A 27,177-nucleotide genomic window follows, 5' to 3' on the forward strand; every position below is an offset into this window, starting at 1 on the left:
GTACCCAGATTGAAAGCCTCTCTAATAGAGGCAAACTTGACACTATCAGGTTTTCCCTTTCCCCGCCTACCCTTTCCCTTATTAAATAAATAGATTACATACCTAAACTAGCCACCAAGGTCTAGTCCCTTATTTAGCTACTTTGTTAGGCCTCATGCATTCCTGAGACTGATCACCAAAGTGCAGCAATCAAATTTCACAATTTTGACTACCCTAATTAAAATAGCCAATCAGAACCCACCAACCCATCCTAGCTCATTCTAAGCAGACCTCCTTCTTTTCCCTCTTAAAATCAACAGCTGTAAAGCTATTGGCTACCTTTTCTGCCTAAGTTAAAGTCAGCTACTCTGTCTCTTTACCTTACTTAATAAAGGACCCTTTTGTGTTTGGAAATTGGTGTTTGGGTGTGGCTTGTGCCTAATCTGGGGTCCAGAGGAGAGCACCCACAGGACACGGGTCCCTTCAATGAGAAAGACTCTGGGTTTGACATGTGCTACTGAAATCTCAAAGCCCACCCCCATTGGTACACTGTCTCCAAGTGCTGGGATTAAAGGTGTGCTTCATCACGCCCAGCAGACCTGGAACTTCTGATAATTCTCCTTCCTCCATCTTCCCAGTATTGTAATTATAGGTATGCGACATCACACCCAGTTTTACTCAGTACTGAGGACTGAACTCAGGGCTTCCGGGATGCTTAGTCAAACCCTCTGTCAACTGAGCGACGTCTCCTGCCTCTCGTTCTAACAGAATGACAAACATTGTGTATGAAGGATTGAGGCAATAGGTGTATTTCTCCAGTGTCTCTCTAGCGACCCGTTTCAAAGGCATGGCCCTCCAGTGCTTTTTAAAAGATTTAAAAATATATTTTGTGTGTGTAAATGTCAGTGGGTGTAGGCCAGAAGAGGGAGCTGGAGTTACAGGTAGTTGTGGGCTGCTCAAAGTGAGTGCTGGAGGCTGATCCTGAATCCTTTGCTGGAGCAAAGGAGTGTCCTTAAACCATCCTTCCAGCCTTACTCCATACTTTCAACTGTAAGCACTGCATGTTCTTCAAGCCCTGCTCTCTGGCAGGTCTTTCCATCTCTTTTTTATGTTGGTATTCTGGGGTTTTGTTTGTTTGTTTGTTTTCCTTTTAAGATTGGGTCTTATCTATGTAGAGGTCTCCCTTGAGGCTAGCCTCAGACTTGTGGCAATCCTCCTACCCCAATTGCTGGGATCACAAGTGTGAGCCACTATGGCAGGAGGCAAGGTGGTTTTATGCAACTCTGGCTGACTATCTAACAGCTCTGGAGGTCAGAAGCCTAGCAGTTCTCACTGCGGTGTTGGCGAAGCGGCGGTTTTTACGTGGCTGCGCTAAGACAGAATCTGATACCCTTTCCTGTTTAGAATCTTCAGCTTTGGCTAGCTCCTCTTCAAAGCTGCTGTAGTCGGTTCTATGTTTCTCATACTTACCACTTTGCCCTCTCCTTCTGCCTCTTCTTCCACTTCAAGGGTTCATCAGGATCCCCTTTCTATTTTACACACACTTGCCTAAATTCTATGAGAGTGGGCTCTGTGAGAACCTACTAAGAGAGCCAGCTAAGTCAGAGCGGAGGAACTGGAGTCAGCCACGAACTACAGGCCACTAAGCACATGGCCTCATTCTTCTGGCATGGTCTGTAGGTCATTTTTACGCTTGTAATTCACTTAAAGGCAAACACGTTTATATTCAAGTTTATATTTGAGAATTTATTATTCAGTGTATATGAGTACACTGTAGCTGTCTTCAGACACACCAGAAGAGGGCATCGGATCCCATTACAGATGTTTGCAAGCCACCATGTGGTTGTTGGGAATTGAACTCAGAACCTCTGGAAGAGCAATCAGTGCTCTTAACCGCTGAGCCATCTCTCCGCCCCTGACTTTTGTCTTTTCACACTCATTTTCCATGACTGTTTCAGCTGCTACTCAAAAGTAGAAAACTAGTAGATTTATAGTAGTTGCTATCAATTAACTAGACCATATTTAGGGAGTAGGAGCTTGAGAAAGAAGAGTGGAGAAGTGGGATGTTACAGAGGCATCTTGGTCAGGTTCTCAGTGATGAAGCAGAAAGTACCTTGTTGGGGAATGCTTACAGGAAAGCCAGGAAATGAGGGTAAGAGGCAGAAAGGCCTTCCGGAATGCGTGCGGGAAGTCCAGATTCAGCCTGGAGAACTCTATCCAGTATCTGCCTTTCTCTTGATCATCTGTGTGTGTGTGTGTGTGTGTGTGTGTGTGTGTGTGTGTGCACTCATGTGCATTTCCTAGGGCCAGTGTCAAAACCATGTTTTCTTACCCAGAGGCAATCTCTGTGGCAGTGGTTCTCAACCTTTTAATGCTGTGACCGCTTAATGTATTTCCTCATGTTGTGGTGACCTCCAACCATAAAATTTAGTTGCTACTTCATAACTGTAACTGTGCTATTATGAATTATAGAGGGGTCGAGACCCATAGGTTGAGAACCAGGATTTTAGTTCCGTGTAAATGTGAGCCCTCAGCAGCCTCACCTGTAATATCGGAGACTGTAAAAGGGATCTCAGGGAACGTGGGCAGGGCAGTGGCAGCATGTGCTACAGAATATGACTAATTCTTTCCATGATTTATGACAATGATAAAATCTAATTTGCATATGCACCTACAAGAACAGCTCAAGTGTTACACATGCACGTGGGTCAGAAAACTTCCTACATGTGGGTGGGTGGGGACAGCTACTGGAATGATCAGGTTTCTAGCTCATACACTTTGGAAAACTATTTGACTGGACTTGCTAAAGTTAAATACACGGAGACCCACTATAAAGCAAGTGTACCCTGTGAATTTGCCCAGTAAAAAATGACTGTTCATGTCTTCAAAAGACACACCATAACGGGGCCTGGTTCTGTAAGCCTAGAATCCCAGCATGTGGGATATAGGATCCCACAAGTTGGGGATCATGAGCTCAATGGGAACCTGGGCAAATTGGTCAGACTCAAAATTCAAAGCATATTTTAAAATGTATTTATTTACTATGTTATAGTGTTGTGCCTGCATGTATCCCTACAGGCCAGAAGAGGGCACCAGATCTCATTATAGATGGTTATGAACCATCAAGTGATTGCTGGAAACTGAACTCGGGATAGCTGGAAAAGAACCTCTGAGCCATTTCTCCAGCCCCCTCCAAGTATATTTTAAAGGGATGGCCATATATCTCTATGGTAGAGTGCTTGGCTAGTATGCTCAAGGACCTAGATTTGATCCTTAGCACTGGAGCACCCATTGTTCACCAAATAGAGAGAAGCCACTATCGACTGGTTACATGAGATAATTACATGATTATACAACTATGAAATTTTTAATATTTTAATTAATTTATTTAGTTCTAATTAAAATGTAATTACATAATTTCCACTTTTCCCTTTTCTCCCTCCCACCTCTCCCATGTCTCTCCCCTCCATCCCATCTTAATCCCTCCCTAATGGCCTGTAGTTATCTGTCTGGGACACTGAAAATTTCCCCTTCAATAAGGGGAAATAAGACAAGTTTGCCATCACCAGGTGATTCTAGCTTCAGATGCTGTCTTAGGGTTTTACTGCTGTGAACAGATGCCAAGGCAAGTCTTATAAAGGACAACATTTAATTGGGGTGGCTTACAGGTTCAGTCCATTATCATCAAGGGGAGAGCAGGGCAGCATCTAGGCAGGCATGATGCAGGAGGAGCTGAGAGTTCTACATCTTCATCTGAAGGCTGCTAATGGAAGACTGACGTCCAGGCAGCTAGGATGAGGGCCTTAAGCCTACACCCACAGTGACACACCCACTCCAACAAGGACACACCTCCAAATAGTGCCACTCCCTGGGCCAAGCATATTCAAACCATGACATTCCACTCCCCAGCCCCCATAGGCTTGTTCAAACACATGAGTCTATGGGGGCCATATCTAGCCATAGCATAATAAAAAGGTACATTTAGTTTCCCCATAGTCTATAGCAATATCAACAATGTTATAAGTCCAAAGTTCAAAGTCTCTTCTGAGATCCATCCAATCACTTAATTGTAATCTTCCAAAGCAAGACAGGAAACCAGCTAGGCAAATTCCAAACTCTGCATTTCCACGTCTGATGTCAAAGCAGTTTTCAGATCTCCAACTCCTTTTTCATCTTTGTTGAATGCAACAAACTTCTTTTCCTGAGCTACTTCCACTCTCCGTTAGCAGCATTTCTCAGGAGATATCCTATTGTTGGGAGCTGACTTTTAGCAGAAAGCGGCTATCAGCTTTGCAGCCATCTCAAGCCATATATCCTGACGTGAGACTTGTTTTTCAACAGCCTACAACAGCTGAAGCACACTCTGATATCCCACATATTTTGTTTTGCTGTTTACTGCCCCCAGCTGCAAGGCATGTGGTTCACGTGCTATCCACGTGCTATCCACGCCATACATGCCAGTAAAGTGCACGTGGTAGCCACGCCTGCAAGGCATGCAGTTCACGTGCTGTCCACGTGCTGTCCACGTGCTATCCATGCCATACATGCCTATAAGGTGCACGTGGTATCCACGCCTGTAAGGTTTATGTCATATCAACACCTGCAAGGCACGTGGTATCCATGCGCCTACAAGGCACGTGGCAAAAGCGTATAAATACCCCAGATTTCCCTTCAATAAACGAGACTTGAGACTTGATCAGAACCTCTGTCTTGTCTCCATTCTTCGAGTCTCTTCCCCTTTATTCTCTCTCTCTCTCTCTCTCTCTCTCTCGACCCTGACCCGCAGACCGGAGCGGCAGCTTGGGCTGGGAAACAGTGGCCGCCAAGCGTGGAATGGAAAGGGCCGCAACATCCTATGCCTCTGGCATCTCAAACAACTTCTCATCTCCAAAGTAGCTTCAATGTTACAGTTTCTTCTGTCAGTGTCTGGGATCCACAGTTGACCTTCTGGGCTCTTCCAAAGGGCTGCAGTCACTGAGGGCTGGAGAGTTCTGCCCTCTGTAGCACTCTAAGTGCAGGCTGATCCACTTCACTGCCTTTGCTGTTCAGCCACTGGTACTGGCATTTCCAATAAGCTGGGGTCTCCCGCTGCAACCAGGCTTCACTAATAGCCTCTCATAGGCTCTCTTCATGGTGCCAAGCCTCAACTCCTTTGCATAATCCCTTCAGTCCTGGGCCATCAACTGCAACTGGGGTGCACCTTCATCCTCTCACAGTGCCAAGCCTCAGCTGTTCTTCCTGAGGCCGTCATGCCTTCAAAACCAGTACCACCTGGGTGACTCTTACACATTACCAAGTACAGTTGCAGCACAAGATACAATCTCGGCTGTCTCTGGAATACAGCTTCTTTGCGCTCTCAGAAAACACTTCCCCGAAGATTTCACCTCAGTGATGCTGGTCTCTTCTTAATCACTGCTAATTTCTTAGCTGCAGCTAACCAGCATCAATTGTCCCAGTAGTCCCTTCTATTTTTCACTCTAAAGCCAGAGCCACAGGGCTGAAGCTGCCGTGTTCTATTGCTTGTTGGGGCTGGAACATGCACCCCCCCTTCTATTATGAGCTTTCTGTTTTCCAACTCCCTCACTGCCTAAGATTGGCTTTCCTGGAACTTGCTCTGTAAACTGACCTTGAACTCAGAGATCTGCATGGCTATTTTCTGTAATGCTGGAATTAAACGCATGTACCACCATGCCTGGATTTAAGCTTTTCTTCACCTAGAACCTGCTTTGTCCCAGGCTGGCCTTGCACTCAAAGATCTGTTTGTCTTTGTCTTCTGGGATTAAAGATGTGTACCACCTGGATGTAAATTTAGCTAGATGGGATCTTGCCCCTAAATCCCTTAATCTGTTATTTATTTCCTAGAACATAGAATTCAGCTCCATTTCACTTGCTGGAGCCCCTTTAATATTTGAACCATATATATTTTTCCTTTCTAAGCTTGCTTAAAACACTTCATGAGACTTAACCAGACAACAAAGACTCTGCTGGGCTTTTTTTGAGACTTCCTTTGTCAATGTAATTAATACAAATCTCTTTACCTTAGACTCAGGCAGACTCTTCAGACAAGGGCAAAAAGCAGCCACATTATTCACTAAAATACCACAAAAACAGTCTCTAGGCCACATACTGAAATTCTTTGCCACTGAACCCTCTTGGGCTGCACTCTCAGTAACAGAGTCTTCCATATTAATGGAAAGAATGGGGTAGCCCATTAAGCCCCATTTAAAGCATTCGGTTGGTTTCCAAAACCAAAGTCTCCAAATCCACATTCTTCCAAACAAAAGCATGGTCAGGCCTATCACAGCAATACCCCAGTCTCTGGTGCCAACTTCTGTCTTAGTTAGGGTTTTACTGCTGTGAACAGATACCATGATCAAGTCAAGTCTTATAAAGGACAACATTTATTGGGGTGGCTTACAGGTTCAGAGGTTCAGTCATCAAGAGGGGAGCAGGGCAACATCTAGGCTGGCATGGTGCAAGAGGAGCTACGTCTTAATCTGAAGGTGGCTAGTGGAAGACTGACTTCCAGGCAGTTAGGTTGAGGGCCTTAAGCCCACACCCACAATGACAGGCCTACTCCAACAAGGCCACACCTCCAAATAGTGCCACTCCCTGGGCCGAGCATACTGGAACCATGACAGATGCCTTTGAGGAGAACCTACAACCCCACTTTACTGAACTAGCAAATCCCTAACTTTGTTCTAAACATCTCTCATTATACCCACAGGTGAGTGTAGTCCTTACCCCTCATCAAGGAAACTTCTGTTACAGAAAATCATCACCAATCAAAATGCAGAGTTGTGGAGTTGAACCTCACCTGATGTATCTACAACACAACTCCTTGTACCTAAGCTGTAGGGATCATTGCAAAAGAAGGGACAGAAAGCTTGTAAGAGCCAGAGGTACGGGGGTTTTACACTGAGTCTCCTAGGAATGTCAGAAGCTACACTCATGAAGTCTAACCAATGTCACTGCCTAAACAGACGTTGAATTAGGATGACACTAGCAGACATGCTAACGTGTATAGCAGGGGAATCACAAGGCCTTGATCCTGAACGAAGAAAACAAGAACTATAAGCAACTAAGGAATGCAAATGGGAGAGAGAGTCTTCCCCAGGGAAGAGCACAGCAATTGATTATCCAATATCAAATTGTCAGCTCTGAAAACAAGCATTCAAGTAACATTATACAGATTGAACAGGTTGCATTTATGTATTTAGGAACACCACACACACACACACACACACACACACACACACACACACCAGACACAGACACGGACACGGACACAAAATAAATAAATCTAAATAATAATAAGTTTTTAGCAGATATAAATAAGAGTGTCTACAGTGGGGCTGGAGAGATGGCTGAGCAGCTAAGAGCACTTGCTGTTCTTGAAGAGGACCTGGGTACCCTCCCGCTGGCTCACAAGCATCTGTAATTCCAGTTTTAGGGGATCCATCTTCCTCTTCTGGCCTTCTTGGACACTGCACACACAGGGCACACTTATGCATGCAGGCAAAACACAGATACATGTAAAATCAAAATAGATAAATCTTAAAAGAATGTTCATAGCAGCCTCTTTGTAATAATCTAAACAGAGAGCTTTCTAGATGACCATCGACAAGAGAACTGGTTCTAACCAGGTACCTTTGTACTATGAAACACCTTATTGAACAGGGGAAGTAGCCGGGCAGTGGTAGCGCACTCCTTTAATCCCAGCACTTGGGAGGCAGAGGCAGGCGGATTTCTGAGTTCAAGGCCAGCCTGGTCTACAGAGTGAGTTCTAGGACAGCCAGGGCTACACAGAGAAACCCTGTCTCGAAAAAACAAAACAAAACAAAACAAAACAAAACAGAACAGGGAAAGAAGTTCTAAACTAGCATAGATGAGTCTCATAGACATAATATTAAGTCAAAGGCTATGAAACATTTGAACATAGGCAGAATCAGCCTACGAAAATACAGGCAGGATGTAACTGGAAGGAGAAATCAACAAATGAGACACTATAAAAATAATAATATGAGTTTGGAGAGATGGCTTAGTAGTTAAGAATACTGGCTGCTCTTCTATAGGTTTTGAGTTCAAGTCCCAGCAACCACATGGTGTCTTATAAACATGTATAATGGGATCCAATGTTCTTTTCTGGCATGTAAATTCAAACAAAACACTAATATACATGAATACATAAGTCTTTACTACTATTAATAATAATAATAGTAACAATAATAATACAATAAAATAAACTACACATGGCCAAATAATTTTTTTTAATTTCTGAATGGACAACCAAAATAAAAGTGTAATTAGCTGGGCAGTGGTGGTGCATGCCTTTAATCCCAGCACTTGGGAGGCAGAGGCAGGCGGATTTCTGAGTTTGAGGCCAGCCTTGTCTACAGAGTGAGTTCCAGGACAGCCAGGGGTACACAGAGAAACCCTGTCTCAAAAAACCAAAAAAAAAAAAATCCACCTTTATTGTTCACTTGACTGGATTTAGAGTCACCTAGGAGACATACCTCTGGGCTTGTCTATGAGGGTATTTACAGAAAAGTTTAATCATGAAAGGAAGATCCACTTTGAATGGGAGTAGCACCACTCCATGAAAATGAATACAGAGGAAAAGATGAGCCAGCTCAGCACCAGCAGTCACCTCTCTCTGCTTCCTATGACACAGGTGACCAGGCCCTCCATGTTCCTGTTGGCGCTACATCTTCCCTCAAACTATGTGTCCTCAAACCATGAGTCAAATAAACTTATCACTGTTTTCAACTTTATAAAATTATTTTATTTAATTTCATGTACATGAATGCTTTACCTGCATGCATGTCTGCACATCATGTACATGCCTGGTACCCACAGAACCAAAATAAGTCATTCCTTTCTGTGTTGGTTAGTTTTTGCCAACACAACCCTAGGTATACATGGGAAGAGAGAGTCTCAGTTGAGGAACTGAGATTAGCCTGCAGGCCTGTCTACAGGGCCATTTTTTAAAAGACTTTTTTGTATAAGTGTTTTGCCTGCATGGGAGTATATGTACTCTATGCATGCTTGGTGTCTGGGGAAGCCAGCAGAGGGAGTCAGAGGCCTAGGAAGTAGAGTTACTGACAGTTGTGAGCCACATGTGGGAGCTGGGAATTGAACTTGAGGTAACCAGTATTCATAAGCTCTGAACCGTCTTTCCAGCCCCATCCATTCTGAAGTTTCCTTTGTCAGAGAGTTTTTATAGCAATGAGAAAAGTGATATCAGTAGATGAGAGGCAATTAAGAGTTAGTCAGTAGGTCGGGCAGTGGTGGCGCACGCCTTTAATCCCAGCACTTGAGAGGCAGAGGCAGGCGGATTTCTGAGTTCGAGGCCAGCCTGGTCTACAGAGTGAGTTCCAGGACAGCCAGGGCTACACAGAGAAACCCTGTCTCGAAAAAAAACCAAAAAAAAAAAAAAAAAAAAAAAAAAAAAAAAAGACCTAGTCAGTAGGGCTGGAGAGATGGCTCAGTGGTTAAGAGCACAGATTGCTCTTGAGTTCAATTCCCAGCAACCACTGGTGGCTCCTAACCATTTGTAATGGGATCTGATGCCCTCTTCTGGTGTGTCTGCCCATATAAAATGAATACATTTTTTAAAAAGAGTTATTTAGTAGCTACATTATGATGCTTTTTTTTTTTTTTTTACTTTTTCCTTTTCTTCCTCTTCCTCTTCCTTTTTTTTTTTCATCTTTTGGTAAAGAAGGAGGAAATATTTGTATGTGCTTAAATATAATAAAAGCAACTCTGGAAAGATTTATTGGAAACTAAGACAAGGCTAAGCAGATGCCAAGGTCCGCTATAGCTGTCAATCGTTGCCAACCCCTCCCTATTCTTCAACTTTACTGTGGCTATCAAGCCCTTGGTGGTATCTCTTTCCAGGAGTTTGCAGGAAGAGTTCCAAAGTCAGCAGACAGATCTTCTGCTCTGAACATTGAGAGAAAGAATTTGGGTACAAGGGTTGCTGCTTTTACAGAATTATTCCAGGACTCATGTGCTAGGGTGGCGGCTTCACATACATGACCATACATACATTTGTCACGGACAGCAAGTCCATCCTGAAGCATACAGGGCATGGGATCTTGGATGTGGACCAATGCTGGACCAAACATAAATGGTTTTTAGTTTTCCTCTCACTGCCAAGACTGAGAGGTTAAACGGCAGGTGTGTGCTGGGAAGGAGCACAATGGCATGAACATTCAGTGTGGAAGCCGTGGAACACTGTAGGTCCAGGGATGGCACAGCCAGCAGAGAGTCTACAGTGCTCACTGTGGACAGTGCTAATGTCTTTGACTTGTGTGTATCTCAACCACTGACCACTCCTGCAGCTCAGGAGAGCACCCTCCACCCCATCTACTGTCTGTAGCCAATAAGCTTTGTGGTCTCACAGGAGTCCTCTGTGGTTTACCGTTTCCTTGTTCCCCTCCAAGTCTAGCTGAATTGCAGAATTAAATCTATAATTATGAATAAGAACTAAATAAGAAGGGACTGAAGAGATGGCTCAGTGGTTAAAAGAACTGGGTGCTCTTCCATAGGTCCTGAGTCCAATTCCCAGCAACTATATGGTAGCTCATAACCATCTGTAATGTGGTCTGATGCCCTATTTTGGTGTGTCTGAAGATAGCTATAATGTACTCATATACATAAAATAAATCTTTTATTTTTGTTTTTGTTTTGTTTTTTTTTCGAGACAGCGTTTCTCTGTATAGCCCTGGCTGTCCTGGAACTCACTCCGTAGAACACACTGGCCTCGAACTCAGAAATCTGCCTGTCTCTGCCTCCCAAGTGCTAGGATTAAAGGCGTGTGCCACCACTGTCTGGCTTATAAAATAAATCTTAAAAAAAAATTAAAGGAAAAAAACTAAATAAGAAAACAAAAAGGAAAAAAGAACTCAACCAACCAACCAACCAACCAAACAAACAAACAAACAAGGTAGAAACTATTCAAGGACCATCAGGAAGAACTGGGCAAATAGGAGAAGGGCTTTCCTTGAGTGCTCAGAAACCTTGAGGTGGGGAATGTTTGTTTTAAAGTGTATCCCAAGGATTTGTTTTAATTAGGTGACATATTGAGACATAGAAATGATTGTGACAAGGAAGAAGTTTATTGTGCTTAGAAACAGGTCACAGCACAGACAGGGGCCCATGGGAAAGTGAGGGCTGGGGTAGAGGGAGCTAGTCAGGTGACAAAAGGATTGAATATCAACATGAGTCTTACTGTGGTTTCTGTGGGATGGAGTAAGTGAGGCAGAGTCTGAGAATTTGAGATTGGCCAGTGTGGAAAACTGCAATGTGTTCTGGGGCATAAGGGATCTTGCCTAGCTTCCTGGGGTGAACAGGGCAGGGAATAGTGGTCTAGGTATCAGAGGCAGAGGAGATAGAGTTTGGGCTTCGGATTGATTGGTTTGTGCAAGAAAGGCTTGCTATTCCTTTTCTGTTTTTAGAAACTGGCTAGCTCTGGGAGGGACAGTCTCTGTGGTTATCAAGGCCTCCAGGATGTCAGAGGATCAGGAACAGGAATTACAGGGAATTTTAAAAGTAAGAAATGGCTGGTATGATGGCACACACCTTTACAAGCACTTGTGAGGCAGAAGCAGACAAATCTCTGCAACTTTGAGGCCAGTCTAGTCTACATAGCAAGTTCTAGGCCAGCCAGGGATACATAGTGAAACACTGTGTCAAAAGCCCGAAAAGTTAAGAAAACACAAAACAAGATTATTGATACAGCGGTACAAATGAAATGATTAGCCATTGATGTAAGGTGTACATGACCCTGTTGAGATTGTAGTCTGCCCTTTCAGATAGACAAGCAGGCTCTTCATGGCCAGGTCTTTATGCTACATGATGGCCTCTGGTCCAGGGTAGGCCCAAGATGGATTCTGTTTCATGAAAGCCGACTGTCATCTCCTTCAAGACATTAATTACTTTCTGGATCTGACTGTCCAGTATGGTGGCCACTAGCACATATGGTGAGCGAGCATTTGAAATGCAGCTCGTCCAACGGGAGATGTACTAGGAGTGTGAACCACACAGCGTTTAGAAAAGTTAATATCCCAACCCCCATGAAAATATCACATGAATACATTTTTATGGTGATTATATGTTGAAAGAGTATTTTGGATATATTGGATCAAACAAAACGTGAAAATTAATCTCATTTTTTCTTTCTCTCTCCCTCATTCCTCTCTTGCTTCCCTCTTTCCTGCCCCTCCTCCTTTTCTCCCTCTAGCCTCTCTTCCCATCTTCCTTCCTTTCCTTCTCCTTCCTCTTCTCTTTCTATTGTCTTCTTCCTTTTTTTCTTTCTTCTCTCCTTTTTCTACAGAGCCTGTGTGGTTTCTAGAAAAAATAATCCATGATTCATATCTGTCTCATCAAAAGCATTATTCTAGAGGAGCCCTTCTCAACCAGTGGCTCTGGACTCCTTTGGGGGTTGAACAACCCCTTCACAGGGTCTCCTAAGACCATCGGAAAACACAGATATTTACATTGCTATTCATAACAGTAGCAAAATTACAGCCATGAAGTAGAAATGAAAATAATTTTGTGACTGTGGATCAGCACAACATAACAAACTATTAAAGTGTCATGTGTTAGGGAGGTGGAGAAGCACTGCCCTCTATACAAAAGCTTTGGGTGCTAGTCACCCTCACTGTGCCTTGAAGTAGTCTTCATCTGTGTATAAACTCCAAGGTGGTCGTTTACACTTCTTGCCACAAAAGTAAACCATGGAATTTTGTAAGGATTCAGAAAAGGATTAACCCACCTTGGATTCTAAGCTCACTGGGCTGAAGGAATGCCGAGTTGAGCACGTGGATTGAACACATATGTTCATTCTCTATCGGTCCTCTCAAGAGGAGTTCACATAACCAATAAACAGTTTAGGACACAGAGAAGTGACAACAAACACAATCAATGTCAAAGACTGTTTTGAAGCTAGAAAGCAGTTTGAAAAGCAGGAGTAGATTAATCACTAATCAGACACAGGAGAATACAAATGCTGCAAGGGCTTACGTGTGGTAGTCAACATCCTTGGTGTCAGGCAGGAAGACGCAAGCAATCTCCCTCAGCAGCAGGCTGCCTCCAGTTCAATTACCCTGTTTCCAGTAAGGCTAACCTCTGCATAGTATCCCTGAGTGGAGACCCTGTGGTTCAGATTCCCATTTCTAGGACGGGGCAGAATCTGTGAAAAGAGATCTTCATGCAGGGTAGGGCACCCTCAGCTGCCAACTGTTCTTTCCTTGTGTGACTATGAATGCAGTATGTCCCACTTTTCATTCCTGCTGCAAATTATATGTTCCAAAATTGCATGTCCGTATATTAATAAGTCTCACCTTACAAACATGTCCTTCAAACTGATGTTGACACACCTCCATTGAGTTGGGTGTCTGTTCACACCTCATGAACGTGTCAGACAGAACGTCTTCTTGCTATTACCAAAAGAATACAGGCAGAGCAACTCCATGATGTGTAAAAGGTACATCACAGAAGGCACACAGGCTTCATCTTTGCCCTTTCTTCTCTCTTGGGATGTTTGCCCATAGAATCCAGCTGTGAGGGAGTATAGGATGCATGGAAAGGTCATATGTGAGCGTTCTAGTCAGCCCTGAGAGGATTCTAGCCAGCCTCAGCATTTGCACCAGATTCTTGGTGAACGAGCCTTTTAATGAGTCCGGCCCCTCATCATTGAGTCTTTTGGCTAAGCCTCAGATACAGGGAAACAAAGACTAACCACTACAGTACCTTGTATCAATTCCTTTTCATAGGAAATGTGACAAATAATAATCGACTCTACCCCTTTAAACAGTCTAAGTTCTGAAGGGCTGTTTACTACCTGTCAGAGATAACTAATATACCCCATATCTCTAGCAGTCTCTTGAAACTCTGCTTTCTGAGTTTTTCCCATTGCAAATCAAAGATTTTTCTTGTTCTCATACATTGTGTATATGTTTTTTGTTGTTGTTGCTGTTTTGTTTTTGTTTTGGTGCAAAAGTGTGAATAGATTCTTTTGTTTGCTTGCTTGCTTACACTACTGGGATGGAAGCTATTGACTCACACATGCGTGGCAAGTGTTCTGTCACTGAGCTGTCACCCCAGCCCTTTAAGGTTCTTTGCCTTTGCATATAAACTTTGGGATAAGTTTGTCAGTATGTGAAAACTGACTAGCTGAGATTTTTATTTCATTAAAATAAATATGTGTCAGCGAACAAGTGGTGGCGCAGCGGCTTAGGCGCTGGCCTCCAGAGGGTGACCCCGCACCCTTTGCTCTCTCCGGGTTTGAATCCCGCTTTCCCCGTGTGACTCTGCCCTAGTCTCATGGGAAAATAAATAAATAAATAAATATGTGTTTTATCTTTATGTATTTATGTAGATTGAGATGGGAGGAAGTGATGGCTGGACAGTCCTGAGCCCTCCTGCCTATGAACAAAGAATAACGCTCCATTCTTCAGTGATGCAATTTCCTTTATCTGGTCTATACTTTTATTCATATAGATATTGTCTATATTTTCTTATGTTTGCACTTTAATATTTAGTTTTGGAGATATTAATGTAAACTGAACTTTGATGGTTTGGATTTTTGTTTCAGACAGGGTGTTATTAAATAAATCAGGTCATGTAGCTCATGCTAGCCTGAAATGTGCAATTATCACTACTCAGTCTCCTATGTGTTGGAATTACCAGTGTGCACTGCCACACCCAGGTTGGCATGGTGTTTTTCATTTCAAATTCTACATTTTAAAAAGAAGATTTACTTTATGTGTTTTGCCTACATATATGTGTATTCACCATGTATATGCCTTGTGCGTGCCAAGGTCAAAAGAAGATTGTGGATCCCCTGGAATTAGAGTTACAGATGGTTGTGAGCCACCATGTGGTTGTGCTGCGAACCAAACCTGAGTTCTTCACAAGAGCTGTGAGTTCTCTTAACTTCAGCTCTAAAGTTTTAAATTTTCATTCATTCATTCATTCATTCATTCATTCATGGGTTTGCACACATGTGTGCCACATGTCAGAGAAAACCTTGTAGAAATTGGTTCTCTCCTTTCACCACGTGGGTCTGCAGACTGAACTCAGTTGTCAGGCTTGGTGGCTACTGCAGTTTTTTGTTGGCCCTCACCTCTACTTAAAATCATGGTGGTGCAGACCTTTAATCTGAGCACTTGGGAGGCAGAGGCAGGCGGATTTCTGAGTTCGAGGCCAGCCTGGTCTACAGAGTGAGTTCCAGGACAGCCAGGGATATACAGAGAAACCCTGTCTCGAAAAAACAAAAAACAAATAAAAAACAAAAAACAAACAAACAAACAAAAAGGTAGTCACATCGCAGAGCAGTGATCAGCTGTGTCAAATCCAAAGCTTCCTGTGTCTTTCTCCCATGGAGCTTTGCTTCCTCATGAGGGTTGGTTAACTCCTGATAGTAAGGTCTGCCTGGAGTGTTAAAATGGCTGTTTTACTTGAAGAAAGACATCAAAGATGTGAAAACAGATCTAAAAGGCAAGTCTTTCTGAAGTCCATGCTAAAGTGGTGTTGTACGGGTTGTTCATAGCGCTGGGCTTTGTACAGAAGATGTCTTTAAAGCTTACCATATCCATTGGCCATACTGACCACTCCATTCCATACCTTGCCCTCTAACCCCTTCCTTCCCCAGTCTCCTTCCTTCAGTGCCATATATTTTGTTCAGTGTCATAAGCTCAAGCTTTATCAGTTTTCTAAAAAAGCATCATTATCTCATCTTTATGACTGAACACAGCTCCAGTGTGGGGACAGGGCTGGGGTTCCCTTGGCAGTAAATTGGGCCTGATGTTGCACACCTAAAGCTGTAATCCCAGCATTTGGGAGGTGGGAGGATCAATTTAAGGTGACTACATAGCAAGTTCCTGGACAGTTTGGACTATATAAAGCAATGTCTCAAAATTAAATAAATATAAAGAAATAAACCAAAGAAACACACACACACACACTCCATTTCCTTTCCTTTTTTTTCTTTCTTTTTTTTGTTGTTTGTTTGTTTGTTTGTTTGTTTTTGTGACAGAGTTTCTCTGTGTAGCCCTGGCTGTCCTGGAATTCACTCTGTAGACCAGGCTGGCCTCGAACTCAGAAATCCGCCTGCCTCTGCCTCCCAAGTGCTGGGTTTAAAGGCATGCGCCACCACCTCCTGGCGCTTACCCCATTTTTAAAAAATAAATGTATTGATGTTCACATAGTCTGATTGCATAACTTGACTATTATAAATAGTGCTGCAATAAACATAGGTGTGTAAGCATCTCTGTGTTATGCTGGCTTACATTTCTTTGGATATATACTCAGAAGTCATATAGTAGTTATATTTTTGTACTTTGAAGAAACTCCCTACTGATTTTCATGATTGGACTAACTTACATTGCCCAAACATTCTGTCTTCATACCCTTGCTGGCATTGCTTTGCTTTTCTTTGCTATAGCCACTCTGATGGGGGCGAGATAGGACCTCAGAGTAGTTTTAATTTACTTGTCCTTGTTGGCCGTGGATGCTGAATATTTTTTTCTGGCTTAATGGCTGGTTGTATTTCATCTTCTGAGAGCCATCTGCTCCTTTCATCGACCCATTTGTCACCTGGGAGTCTTCTGTAGATAGTGTTTTGAGCTCTGTATAGCCTCTATCATCCTCAGTGAGCAAAGATGTGCTGCCATTTTGCAGGCTGGTGCTATATTGTTTTGTTTGTTTGGTTTTATTTATTTATTTTTTGCTATGCCTTTTACTTTTATGTAACCCTATTTTTTTTAGTTCTTAGTATTATTTCCTGTATTCCTGGACCCTTTTTCAGAAGTCCTTGCCAATGCCTATATAACCACCCTCCACATAATATTTTTATTATTTGGGAATTTCACATCATGCACCCAGGTCACACTCACTTTCAGGCTCCCAGGTCTACCTCCCACTTTGTGATCTCCCCCAAAGGGGGGAAAAAAAGAAGGAACTTAAAAAACAAAACAAAACAAAACAAAAAAAAAACCAAAAACAAATGAAAAAAAACCCAAGTCCAATTTGTGTTGCCCGAATACTCACTGGGATATGGTCAAATTCCCTATCACAATTTTTTTTTTTTTTTTTTTTTTTTGGTTTTTCGAGACAGGGTTTCTCTGTGTAGTCCTGGCTATCCTGGCACTCACTCAGTAGACCAGGCTGGCCTCGAACTCAGAAATCCGCCTGCCTCTGCCTCCCAAGTGCTGGGATTAAAGGCGTGTGCCATCACCGCCGGGCCCCTATCACAATTTTTAAGACTTCTCTTCAATGGTTTCCCATTGAGACTTTCTTTTTTGGGGGAGCAGTGGGGAGAGGTTGTCATCGAAGCCTTCTATGTCTCCCATTCTCACCTGTGAGTCTGTAATCATCAATAGATACCACTGCAGAAGAACATTTCTTGCCTTTTAAGTCTGAGGCAGCAAGGTTCAGGGACTTCTACATGGTTTCTGCCAGTGCTTATATTTTGAAGTGCTTCCCCATGTCTCCCTCTATCACTGTCAAAGTTTCAGGACTAACAGTAAATAGACTTTGATACATTTAGAGCTGATTTCTATTCAGGATGAAAGATAAGAACTTAGTTTCACACATGTATTTGTGTATATCCAGTTTTTCCCAGCCCATGTGTTGAAAAGGCTGTAATAACTCTTCTTATCCTTAAACTATAATTTTGACCTTGGGTGTCAGTAGTAAAATTTGTGAATCCTGTCACTCCAAAGTGGAGAGCCCTGATGATGTTTGGATAGTCTCTCCTCCTTCTTTCCTGTTGGTCACAATTGGTAAAAAGTAACCTCACTGTTGGCTACTGCTTTCCTTCCTTTGAGAGATGTGGTCCTTGGGATAAGCCTGGTATAGGGAGCCCACTGGAGATGACCACTCAGACACAGTTTATAGGCAGTTGAAGTCTTTATTCCAGCCAGTTGGACCTGCACATGGGTATTGGGGACCCAAGTGCAGCACCCAGTGTTTAGGGTAAGGATTTTAAAGACAAAGGCTACACATCTTGATACCTCACTTGGCAGCTGCCAGTCTGAGGTTTGCAGAAGCAGACGGTTTAACAGAAGCTAAGTTAGCTAGGGCATCATGACCTTGGGATGATGTACTGGCTGGTTTTGTGTGTCAACTTGACACAAGCTGGAGTTATCACAGAGAAAGGAGCCTCTCTTGAGGAAACACCCCCAAGAGATCCAGCTGTAAGGCATTTTCTCAATTAGTGATCAAGGGTGGGAGGGCCCATTGTGGGTGGTACCATCCCTGGGCTGGTCATCCTGGGTTCTATAAGAAAGCAAGCTGAGCAAGCCAGTAAGTAACATCCCTCCATGTCCTCTGCATCAGCCCCTGCTTCCTGACATGCTTGAGTTCCAGTCCCGACTTCCTTTGGTGATAAACAGCAATGTGGAAGTGTAAGCCGAATAAATGCTTTGCTCCCCAACTTGCTTCTTGGTCATGATGTTTGTGTAGGAACAGAAACCCTGACTAAGATAGATGGGTATAGAATGGAGTTGGCTAAATTTCCACAGGATTCTTCATCAAGCAGATCAAATCCTAGTTAAAGTAAAATGGCCCCAGCAAGAGCACAAGATGGAGCAGCCTCTCCTTGTCCTGTCACAAGCCTTCCTAGCATTTTAGGTGTAACTTAAACCTAAGAGTTAACTGAACATGGGAAATAATATGCAGTCATTAATGATGCTTTTTCTCTGAAAGATCTTGCCATAAAAAAGGGAAAATAAGAAAACTTATTTAGTAGAAGCGTCAAATTGCCCAGTAAACTATTTTCTTTAACCACAGTGCCCACTCCTAAAAACACACCCAAACTAGATGTTCTAGCAACTATTCTAAAGTAAATAAGTTGCTTTTCAGTGTCTGATGGTACACAGTCATTCAAGTACTAAGTTAAGTAAAAATAATTACACAAAACATCTTGTTTTGGTTTGTAAACATTAGCCTACACTTTGGGAACAACATTTATAAGCTCTCTCTCTTTTTTTAAAGATTTATTTATTTATTGTATGTATGTGAGTACACTGTAGCTGTCTTCAGACACACCAAAAGAGGGTGTCATATCACATTGCAGATGGTTGTGAGCCACCATGTGGTTGCTGGGACTTGAACTCAGGACCTTTGGAAAAGCAGTCAGGACCTTTGGAAGAGCAGTCAGTGCTCTTAACTACTGAGCCATCTCTCTAGCCCCTACAAGCTCTCTTCCTTCCTTCCTTCCTTCCTTCCTTCCTTCCTTCCTTCCTTTCTTTCTTCCTGTCTTTCTTTCTTTTCTTTCTTTCTTTCTTTCTTTCTTTCTTTCTTTCTTTCTTTCTTTCTTTCTTTCTTTTGTTCTTTCTTTCTTTCATTCATTCTTCCCTTCTTTTTGACATTATTTCTATGTGTAGTCCTGGCTGTCCTGGAACTTGCTCTGTAGATTAGGCCTCAAACTCAGAGTTCTGCCTACTTTTGCCTTCCCAGGGCTGGGATTAAAGGTGTATGACACCACTGCCTAGCCATAAGAGATTTTTTTTTTTTTTTTTTTTTTTGAGACAGTGTTTCTCTGTGTAGCCTTAGCTGTCCTGGAACTCACTCTGTAGATCAGGCTGGCCTTGAACTTAGAAATCTATCTGCCTCTCAAGTGCCGGGATTAAAGGCATGAGCCACCACTGCTTGGCAGCCATAAGAGATTTTTAATTCAAGAACACAAATTGGAAAATTAATCACAATAGAATGAAAGGCCATCTAAGTTTCTGGTGTCATTCCAAAGCCATTCATAGCTGTTAAGCTCACTGATTTACTGGATGAAAAGTCTGGGATTACCATAAATAAAAAGTATTGTGGCATAATTTTTATTTCTTTAGGGAAATATGCAAAAATAACCTGAATTTCTTCTCAATCCAAAATCCACTGGGCCCAAACTCTATTTTCACATTCAAAGATACAACCTACGCAGGCTGCTAAAATGCTGTGGTCAGCCAGACTGACATTTGCAAAAAGGTAACTTTCATTTATTTTATTACAGTTCATAATAGTATTTTCTTCATGCTGTTTGGGTTCACTTAACAGAGAACGGAAGAGCAAAGCATATTGAGCCGAAATAAATGTTGGTGAAACACTGGGAATAGCTAATCAAGACCTGACTGAGCCTTATCACTGTTGTGTATTGGTTTCGTCAGCATCTTTGAATGTGTATTTTCGTGGGTAAGAGTGATTTAATGATAAGCTATTCTTCATGGACAGTTCAGTCAATATAAGTTCTAGGAAGCCAAGTCTGTTTTTTAATTTAAGTGGTATGCAAACGACACCATCCTTAGCCTCTAGTGAACTACTTTATGACACAAGGATCTTGCATTCCTGACAGGCTCCAAGGGCATCAAAGACATCTCTTAAAGGTTATAGGAGCTACACATTTCCGGATTCTTGCTGGAACCAGCGCATTTCCCAAAGGAAGTTGAGTAGGCTGAGGTAGGATTGCGAGTTTGAAGCTAGTTTGAGCTGCATAGCAATACCTTGTCAAAACCCAATCACCCAGCTTTTAGGTTCTAAGAAAATTTAGAGTCTGATCAGTCGCACCATAGCGACCAGATGTCGCTACTCCACAGGCTCTCCCAACCAAGAGCCCTGCGCATCCAAAGCCGCCCAGCACCGCGACTGCCTGGTGGAGGTGGCCCCCAAACGGGGAAACCCAGGCCCCAGCCCTCCCCCATCCCCTGCCCAAGCAGCGAAGCGGGCCAGGGGTTACGCTCGGCGTTCGATTGCTCGAGCCTGGCGAGGATAGACCTTGCAACAGCTCTGCGCTCGAGGAGTCGAGCCTGGCCCGTTGCGGCTGCCGCGGGGTTGGGCGTGGGAGCGAGTCCGCGGTCGGGAGCGGGAATGTCGAAGAGTTCGAAGGCAGTGCTGGGCCTCTCGGTGCTGCTGACGGCGGCCACGGTGGCCGGCGTGCATCTGAAGCAGCGGCAGGACCGGCAGGTCGGTGTCACGTGACCGCGTCTTCCGGGGCGCCGAGCCCGCAGCTGTCCTTGCGCGCGTGGCGGGCCGGGAGGGCTCCTAGGGCGCTTTCTGGTTTCCTACTCCACTCCCCAGCCACGAGGCCTAAGGCTGGGGCGGAAGCCTCGGGGCAGGGGTGTAGCCCTGAGAGAGCTGGTTGGGTGAGCACGAGGCCCTGGGGGCATCACAGCCCACAAAGCTGGACGGAGATAACGCAGCTCACACCCAGCACCCCCCCCCCCCCATGCCTTTGGCCAAAGTAACTTGAGATTTTTGCAACTTGCGTAAACAAACAATCTGCTGTGGGACTTAGGTTCAGGAAAGGATAAAAGGTAGCGCCCTTCACGTTTTCTTTTGATGGCTTTATTTCGGGGATTATCTGGTTTATTAATCAGCGACAGACCAACTCTTCCTCAGTCCAGTTTGCACAGGCTAGTGCGTTAAGCACATCGAGAACACGTAGTCAGTTATAACCTCTCGAGTGTGTTCTTTTTTATAATTGTGCCACACTGTGCAGGCCAGTATTTGGTATTTGCTCTTTCAAGCAACACCTTTACAGGTATTTGGTTTGAGCCGGATTTGCCAAAGGCAGAAGTAATGAAAAATAACTGAAAGCCTCCAGAGTCAACAGCCTATTGACCTTAGTATTCACAAACTAGAAATCGGAGAGGAACCTTGCAGTGTCGTAAGAATTTTGAGCATCAGGGTCGAAAAGCAGTGATGTAGAAGTACACAAGAAATTAAAGATTCGGGATTAGAAAGTATGGTTCCCTGAGGATATCTTTTGGAGTAGAAGCAAGAAACTTTCTTCTTCGGAGGAAAAGGAAAAGATGGTGGTTCTAATTAAACTTGGAAAACAGGATGTCTGTGTCCTCCTGATCTGTTTCGGAGACAGTGGTTTGAAATCAGTTTTGTTTTAAGCTGTGTTCTCCTGAGAAGTTTTTTTTACAATGAGAGCAGACCAATTAAACCAGATCTCTAGGAGGATGGAGACTCAGCTGTGTTCCAAAAGGCGAACCAAAGGCTTCAATGAAATGGTTGAGAATCACGATTTGAGAATGCAAGTGTGGAAAGATGTACTTATAAGTTAGTGATCAAGAAACACTGACCAAGATAACCTGTCCTGTAGCTCTTCATTCCCGACCTACTGTAACATCGAGAAGGGTAGATAGATGTATTGAAAACCTCAAGGAAGCAGCAGTAAATGAAACAATGGCTTGTTTTCTGTCTACCCTTCACCAGACATGGCGTTTTTTCACTTTACATACATCATCCTTAACTCTCAAAGGAACTTAGTAGAAACCAAGTCAGATGGTCCCTAACTTATAGATGATTCAACTTAGTTTTTAGGAAAGCGGTGTCATTTGTATTTAGTGAAACTGTCTTTGAATATTGAATTTTGCTATTTTCCCAGGCTGGGGATCAATGGTAGGATTCTTTCAAAATGCTGGTCAACAAAACAAACCACAGCCCCCTGGCAGCCCCAGGATGCTGACGATCTATGGTGTCATGTTTTGCTGGGCCCTGGCGTTTGCTAGGTTAGGTGTACTTAAAACATCTTTATTATTTTCAGTTTATTATGAGTTTTTCCGGGTATAGTCCTGTGGTAAGTTGAAGAATGTTAATGTTTCTGTGATTCTACAGGAACCACAGCTCCAGATGTTAGAATTTAGGTTAGTAAACAGCTGTCTTAGTAGGATGTTTATTGCCATCACAAAGCACCATGGCTACAAGTACCTTGGGGTGGAAAGGGTTTAACTCACAGCTCCATATCACACAGTTCATCATTGAAAGAAACTGAGGCGGTAACCTGGAAGTAGGAACTGAAGCAGAAGCCATGAAGAAGCTGCTCACTGGTTTGCTTATTTTAAGACAAAGTCTTTCTGTGTAGTTTTGGCTGGCTTGGAACTCAGAGAGTTCCGCCTGCTACTACCTCCTACTTGCTGGAACTAATGTGCACCATTATGCTGGACCTGAGCCCCTCACTCTTAAGTTTCCCAATTCCCTGGGTGTAGCAAATGAAGCTGTAGGCCTGGAAGAGGCTCAGTAAGTACTAGGTGAGTCTTTTTCTTTTTCTTTTCCTTCCTTCCTCCCTTCCTTCCTTCCTTCCTTCCTTCCTTTCTTCCTTCCTTCCTTCCTTTCTTTTTTTGAGTAAACTTTATCGTAAAAACACAAAACCCCTTGCAAATAAATAAAAACATCACCCACCAAAATTAATTAGACTCAAAGACTGTACAGTTCAGTGAACTTCTATACAGTTAGCATTTACATTTCTTTTATTTTTATTGTTTTACATTTAAGAGGGCTTGCACTCATGCATATCTGGTGCCCATGGAGGTCCCCTTTGGCCTGGAGTTACAGACACTTGTGAGCCTCTGTGGGAATTGAATCTAGGTCATACAAGAATGAGCACTTAAACCCTGAGCCATCTCTTCAGCCCTTCTAGATGGTTAGAACAGGTGTTCAGAACAGAAGCTGGGAAGCTCCACTTTCGGGATACTCTTCGTATACGCTGTGCTTTCAGTACTGAATGTGCTTTATACTCTCACCCACCACCCAACCCAAAAACCATGACAGAGTTAGACCCAGAAAAATAATCAGCTTATATTCCCTTTTATAGTTTGTGTCCAGCCCGTCCAGTCCTTCCTCATCTCCGTATATATAGCCTTTCTTGTTCTCTTCATGTTATGCTATACCCACATGCACTTTCATGTCTATATATACAAATATCATTGGTTAGATTCTGCATATGAGAGAGAACTGGAATTTCTTTCTGAGAGTGACTTTGTTCAATATTATACATTCTAAGTCTATTCATTTTCCAACAGATTTTTAAACTTTATTTTTCTTTAAAGCTGAGTAATATTCTATCATGTGTCTGTGTGTCTCTCTCTGTGTGTATACTCTGTGTGTATACTCGCGCACACACTAAATTTCCATTATCCATGCATCTGTTAGTGGCCAACTAGGTTGATTCAGGTTCTTTGTTAGGCCAGTCTTTAAAATAGGTGGGAGATAGGTGGGAGGCAGAGACAGTCAGATCTCTGTGAGTTTGAGGCCAGCCTGGTCTACATAATGAATGCTAGGACAGTCAAGATTACATAGAAAGATGCTGTGTCCAAAGCAAAACAAAAAGATAGGAACTGGATGGCACTAGTTACTCTTGCAGAGGAACTGGGTTCTGTTCCCAGCACCCATTTGGTGTCACAGCTATCTGTAACTCCAGTTCCAGGGTATGGGTCATCCTCTTCTGGCCTGTACAAATACTGTACCTGCATAACTTATAGACAGAACACTAATACACATAAAATAGAATTAAAAAATAAAAATAATCTCATGAAGTTCTGTGAAAAAATATACTCTTGTGAGCTACAGATTATACAGTATTTGTAATAATAACCCAGCAGACCTTTTAAATTTATGTTAGGCCCCAGGGTCACATTCTAAGATTCTGCTTCTAGTGTTTTCAAGGTAGTGACCATTGAGGAATTTATTTTCTTAAGGGTAATAGTCCTTTTTTTTTTTCCCATTCTAATCTAAATGGTTGGGAATTTCATATTTCTGCCTTTATATGATAGAAATCTTGTATTTTCCCACCTTATTTTTTTTCTTGATATTTATTGTCTTAGGTAACTGCTTATAGTTTACAGTTTTGCTGTACTAATTCATCAGATTTTAAAAGTACCACTTACCAATTAAATTTATAAAATTCAACATAGTACTGTTTTTTAATTTTTTTTTTTTATCAATTCCCTTTAATCTTTCTGTATTCAGGGATTTCTTAAAATGTGATAAGAAGTCACTTAAGTATTAACATAACACATTACCAGATTTACTTGGTGGTTTCTTTATTTACATTGTACAGAAAGTTAAAATAGTAATTGGGTATTTAGAATTGGAACACTTTGAGTGTATTTTGGTAGCAATGTTATTTAGATTTGAAGGCACAGGATGGGAGCCACCTGTTCAGGGGGTAACTAAAATCTGCTTCTTATGTTTTTAGAGGCTTCGTGACGGAGTGATCAGAGACATTGAGAGGCAGAATCAGAAAAAAGAAAACATTCGCCTTTTGGGAGAACAGATTATTTTGACTAAGCAACTTGAAGCAGAAAGAGAGAGGATGTTGGAGAAAGGATCTCAGAACACCTGACTTTGAGAAGCCGATGGGGCAGCACTGAGTTGGTGTGTGTAACTGTGGGCGTGGTGTGTTGGTAGAGAGTGGCTAGTGAGAGCTGCCCCCCAAGATCACTCTCCACTTAAACTTTGTTAAATGAAGGACAGTGGACCCTGTCTTCTGAATTGCTTCTTTAAAGAATCTGTTCTGTCTGGATAGAGTGCTTGTGGGCAAATGTTCCACTGAAGGTCTGTCTGAGGGATTCCTGCAGCAGTGCCTGTCAGCTTAGGAGTGCATGTGAGCAGGGGATGATGGATAGTGGCATCCACCTGAGTGGTCTCCTAAGTCGGCATGACGATGAAGCCACAAGAACATCCACCTCGGAAGGGCTGGAGGAAGGTGAGGTGGAGGGAGAGACTCTCCTAATTGTGGAATCGGAGGATCAGGCATCAGTGGACTTATCTCACGACCAGAGTGGGGATTCCCTCAACAGTGATGAAGGAGATGTATCATGGATGGAAGAGCAGCTGTCGTACTTCTGTGACAAGTGCCAAAAGTGGATCCCAGCCAGTAAGGAGCTTCTCAATTCCTTTGCTTGGTTGATCCCTATGTGATGGCTTGTTTCCAGTCTGTGAAAAACACTAATAAAATAGACGTGAATAAAAATACAATTACTATATTTATTATTAGTCTGGTTTACCAAATGTAAATTTTACAAGACCACATTTTTTTTGTTGTTTTTAGTTTTTAGAAAGTCATTTATTTTTTTTATATGTATGTGTGTATGCCTGAGTGTATGTACACCATGCGCATGCAGTGTCTGCAAATGTCAAAGAGACATCAGATCCTGCAACTGGAGTTACATGTGGTTGTGAGCCACTGTGAGCATTAGATACTGAGCCTGCGTCCTCTGCAAGAAAATTAAGTGCTCTTACTTGCTGAGCCACATTTATATTAATAAGAATTGTCCACCACTATCCCATTGTTAACATTCTGGATATAGTAGTCCAAGAGAAATAGGAATCCTGTATTACTTAAGTCTTTGGCCGTATTTTTCTAACAAGATTATGCTGTGGGTTGGGGGACACATTCTGTTGCCAGAATTCAGGTTCTGTGAGTTAATTGACATTTGTGGAGTACTGCTATTATCTTCTGAGGAAAGGTTAGAATTGGCAGTCCAGTGGTGTTTGGTTCCTGCCTTTAGACCAGGCTTGTTTTCTACTGAGGAACTCTTATTCTGGAAGGAGTTACAGTTCGCAGATCTGGAGGGTTCCAGCTGCCAGCTTTGTAGCATGTTTTGCCAGCTGTCATGATTTTTTTTTTTTTTTTTTTTTTTTTTTTTTTTCTCGAGACAGGGTTTCTCTGTATAGCCCAGGCTGTCCTGGAACTAACTCACTCTGTAGACCAGGCTGGCCTTGAACTCAGAAATCTCTGCCTCCCAAGTGCTGGGATTAAAGGCGTGTGCCACTACAGTTCTCACGATTCTTAAACAGCATTTTCCATTAGCCAAGAGATGAGAAAAGGCATGTGTCCTGGAGGATTGCTTTGTGTAAGAGTTCATAGCTAGTGAAATGGAGCTTGTAACCCTTAGTGAAGTTGGTCATTTTCTGGTATGTTGAAGCTTTTGTTAAAAATGAATTAAATTGTTCAAATAGCTACTGTAAGTAGGTTAATAATAGCAGTGCTTAGAAAACAAACCTAGAGTTGACTAGTTGGCTGGTGTTTGTTTCTCAACTGTCTAGTAAAAATTCTAGCTTTCCCATTGTCCTTCAGGGTAGATTTTAAGGAGATTTTTACGGTTGGGCCCTGCCAACATTTTTAGGAGGTAGAGTGAACTTTTCATTCTTTCCAAACAATTCTTTGATTTCTAGGATTTTGTACCTTTTTGGTTTCTCTCTGGAGTGTATTCACCTGGGTGTCTTCCCTGCACTCCTGTCCTCACAGGCAGCCCCTCTCTTCTAGCCAGTTGCTCTTCCCGTTGGGCACAGCAGACCCCTATTCCTTCCCAAATGGGGTTGGGCGTCCCTTTCTCTGTGCTTACACTGCCCTGTGATGCACATTACATTCTACTCAGGAAGTTTTCACGTTGCACAATGCATCAGCAC

General features: G+C 42.8%; 2 protein-coding genes across 2 annotated transcripts in view; both read left to right on the forward strand.

Annotated features, from left to right (window-relative positions):
* The first annotated feature begins 20,769 nt into the window (after positions 1-20,769).
* Pet117 (PET117 cytochrome c oxidase chaperone) lies at positions 20,770-25,108 on the forward strand. The gene is made up of 2 exons (XM_034495695.2): positions 20,770-20,940; positions 24,962-25,108. Exons 1-2 carry the CDS (start codon positions 20,845-20,847, stop codon positions 25,106-25,108), a joined length of 243 nt encoding a protein of 80 aa, XP_034351586.1. The 5' UTR covers positions 20,770-20,844.
* Positions 25,109-25,380: 272 nt separating this feature from the next.
* Kat14 (lysine acetyltransferase 14) overlaps positions 25,381-27,177 on the forward strand; it is a 35,758-nt gene continuing 33,961 nt past the window's right edge. The window contains exon 1 of the mRNA XM_034495694.2: positions 25,381-25,642. Coding sequence (XP_034351585.1) covers positions 25,381-25,642 — 262 coding nt within the window. The remainder of the gene's footprint in view (positions 25,643-27,177) is intronic.

Source organism: Arvicanthis niloticus, chromosome 2, assembly GCF_011762505.2.
Source record: "Arvicanthis niloticus isolate mArvNil1 chromosome 2, mArvNil1.pat.X, whole genome shotgun sequence".
NCBI lineage: Eukaryota > Metazoa > Chordata > Mammalia > Rodentia > Muridae > Arvicanthis > Arvicanthis niloticus.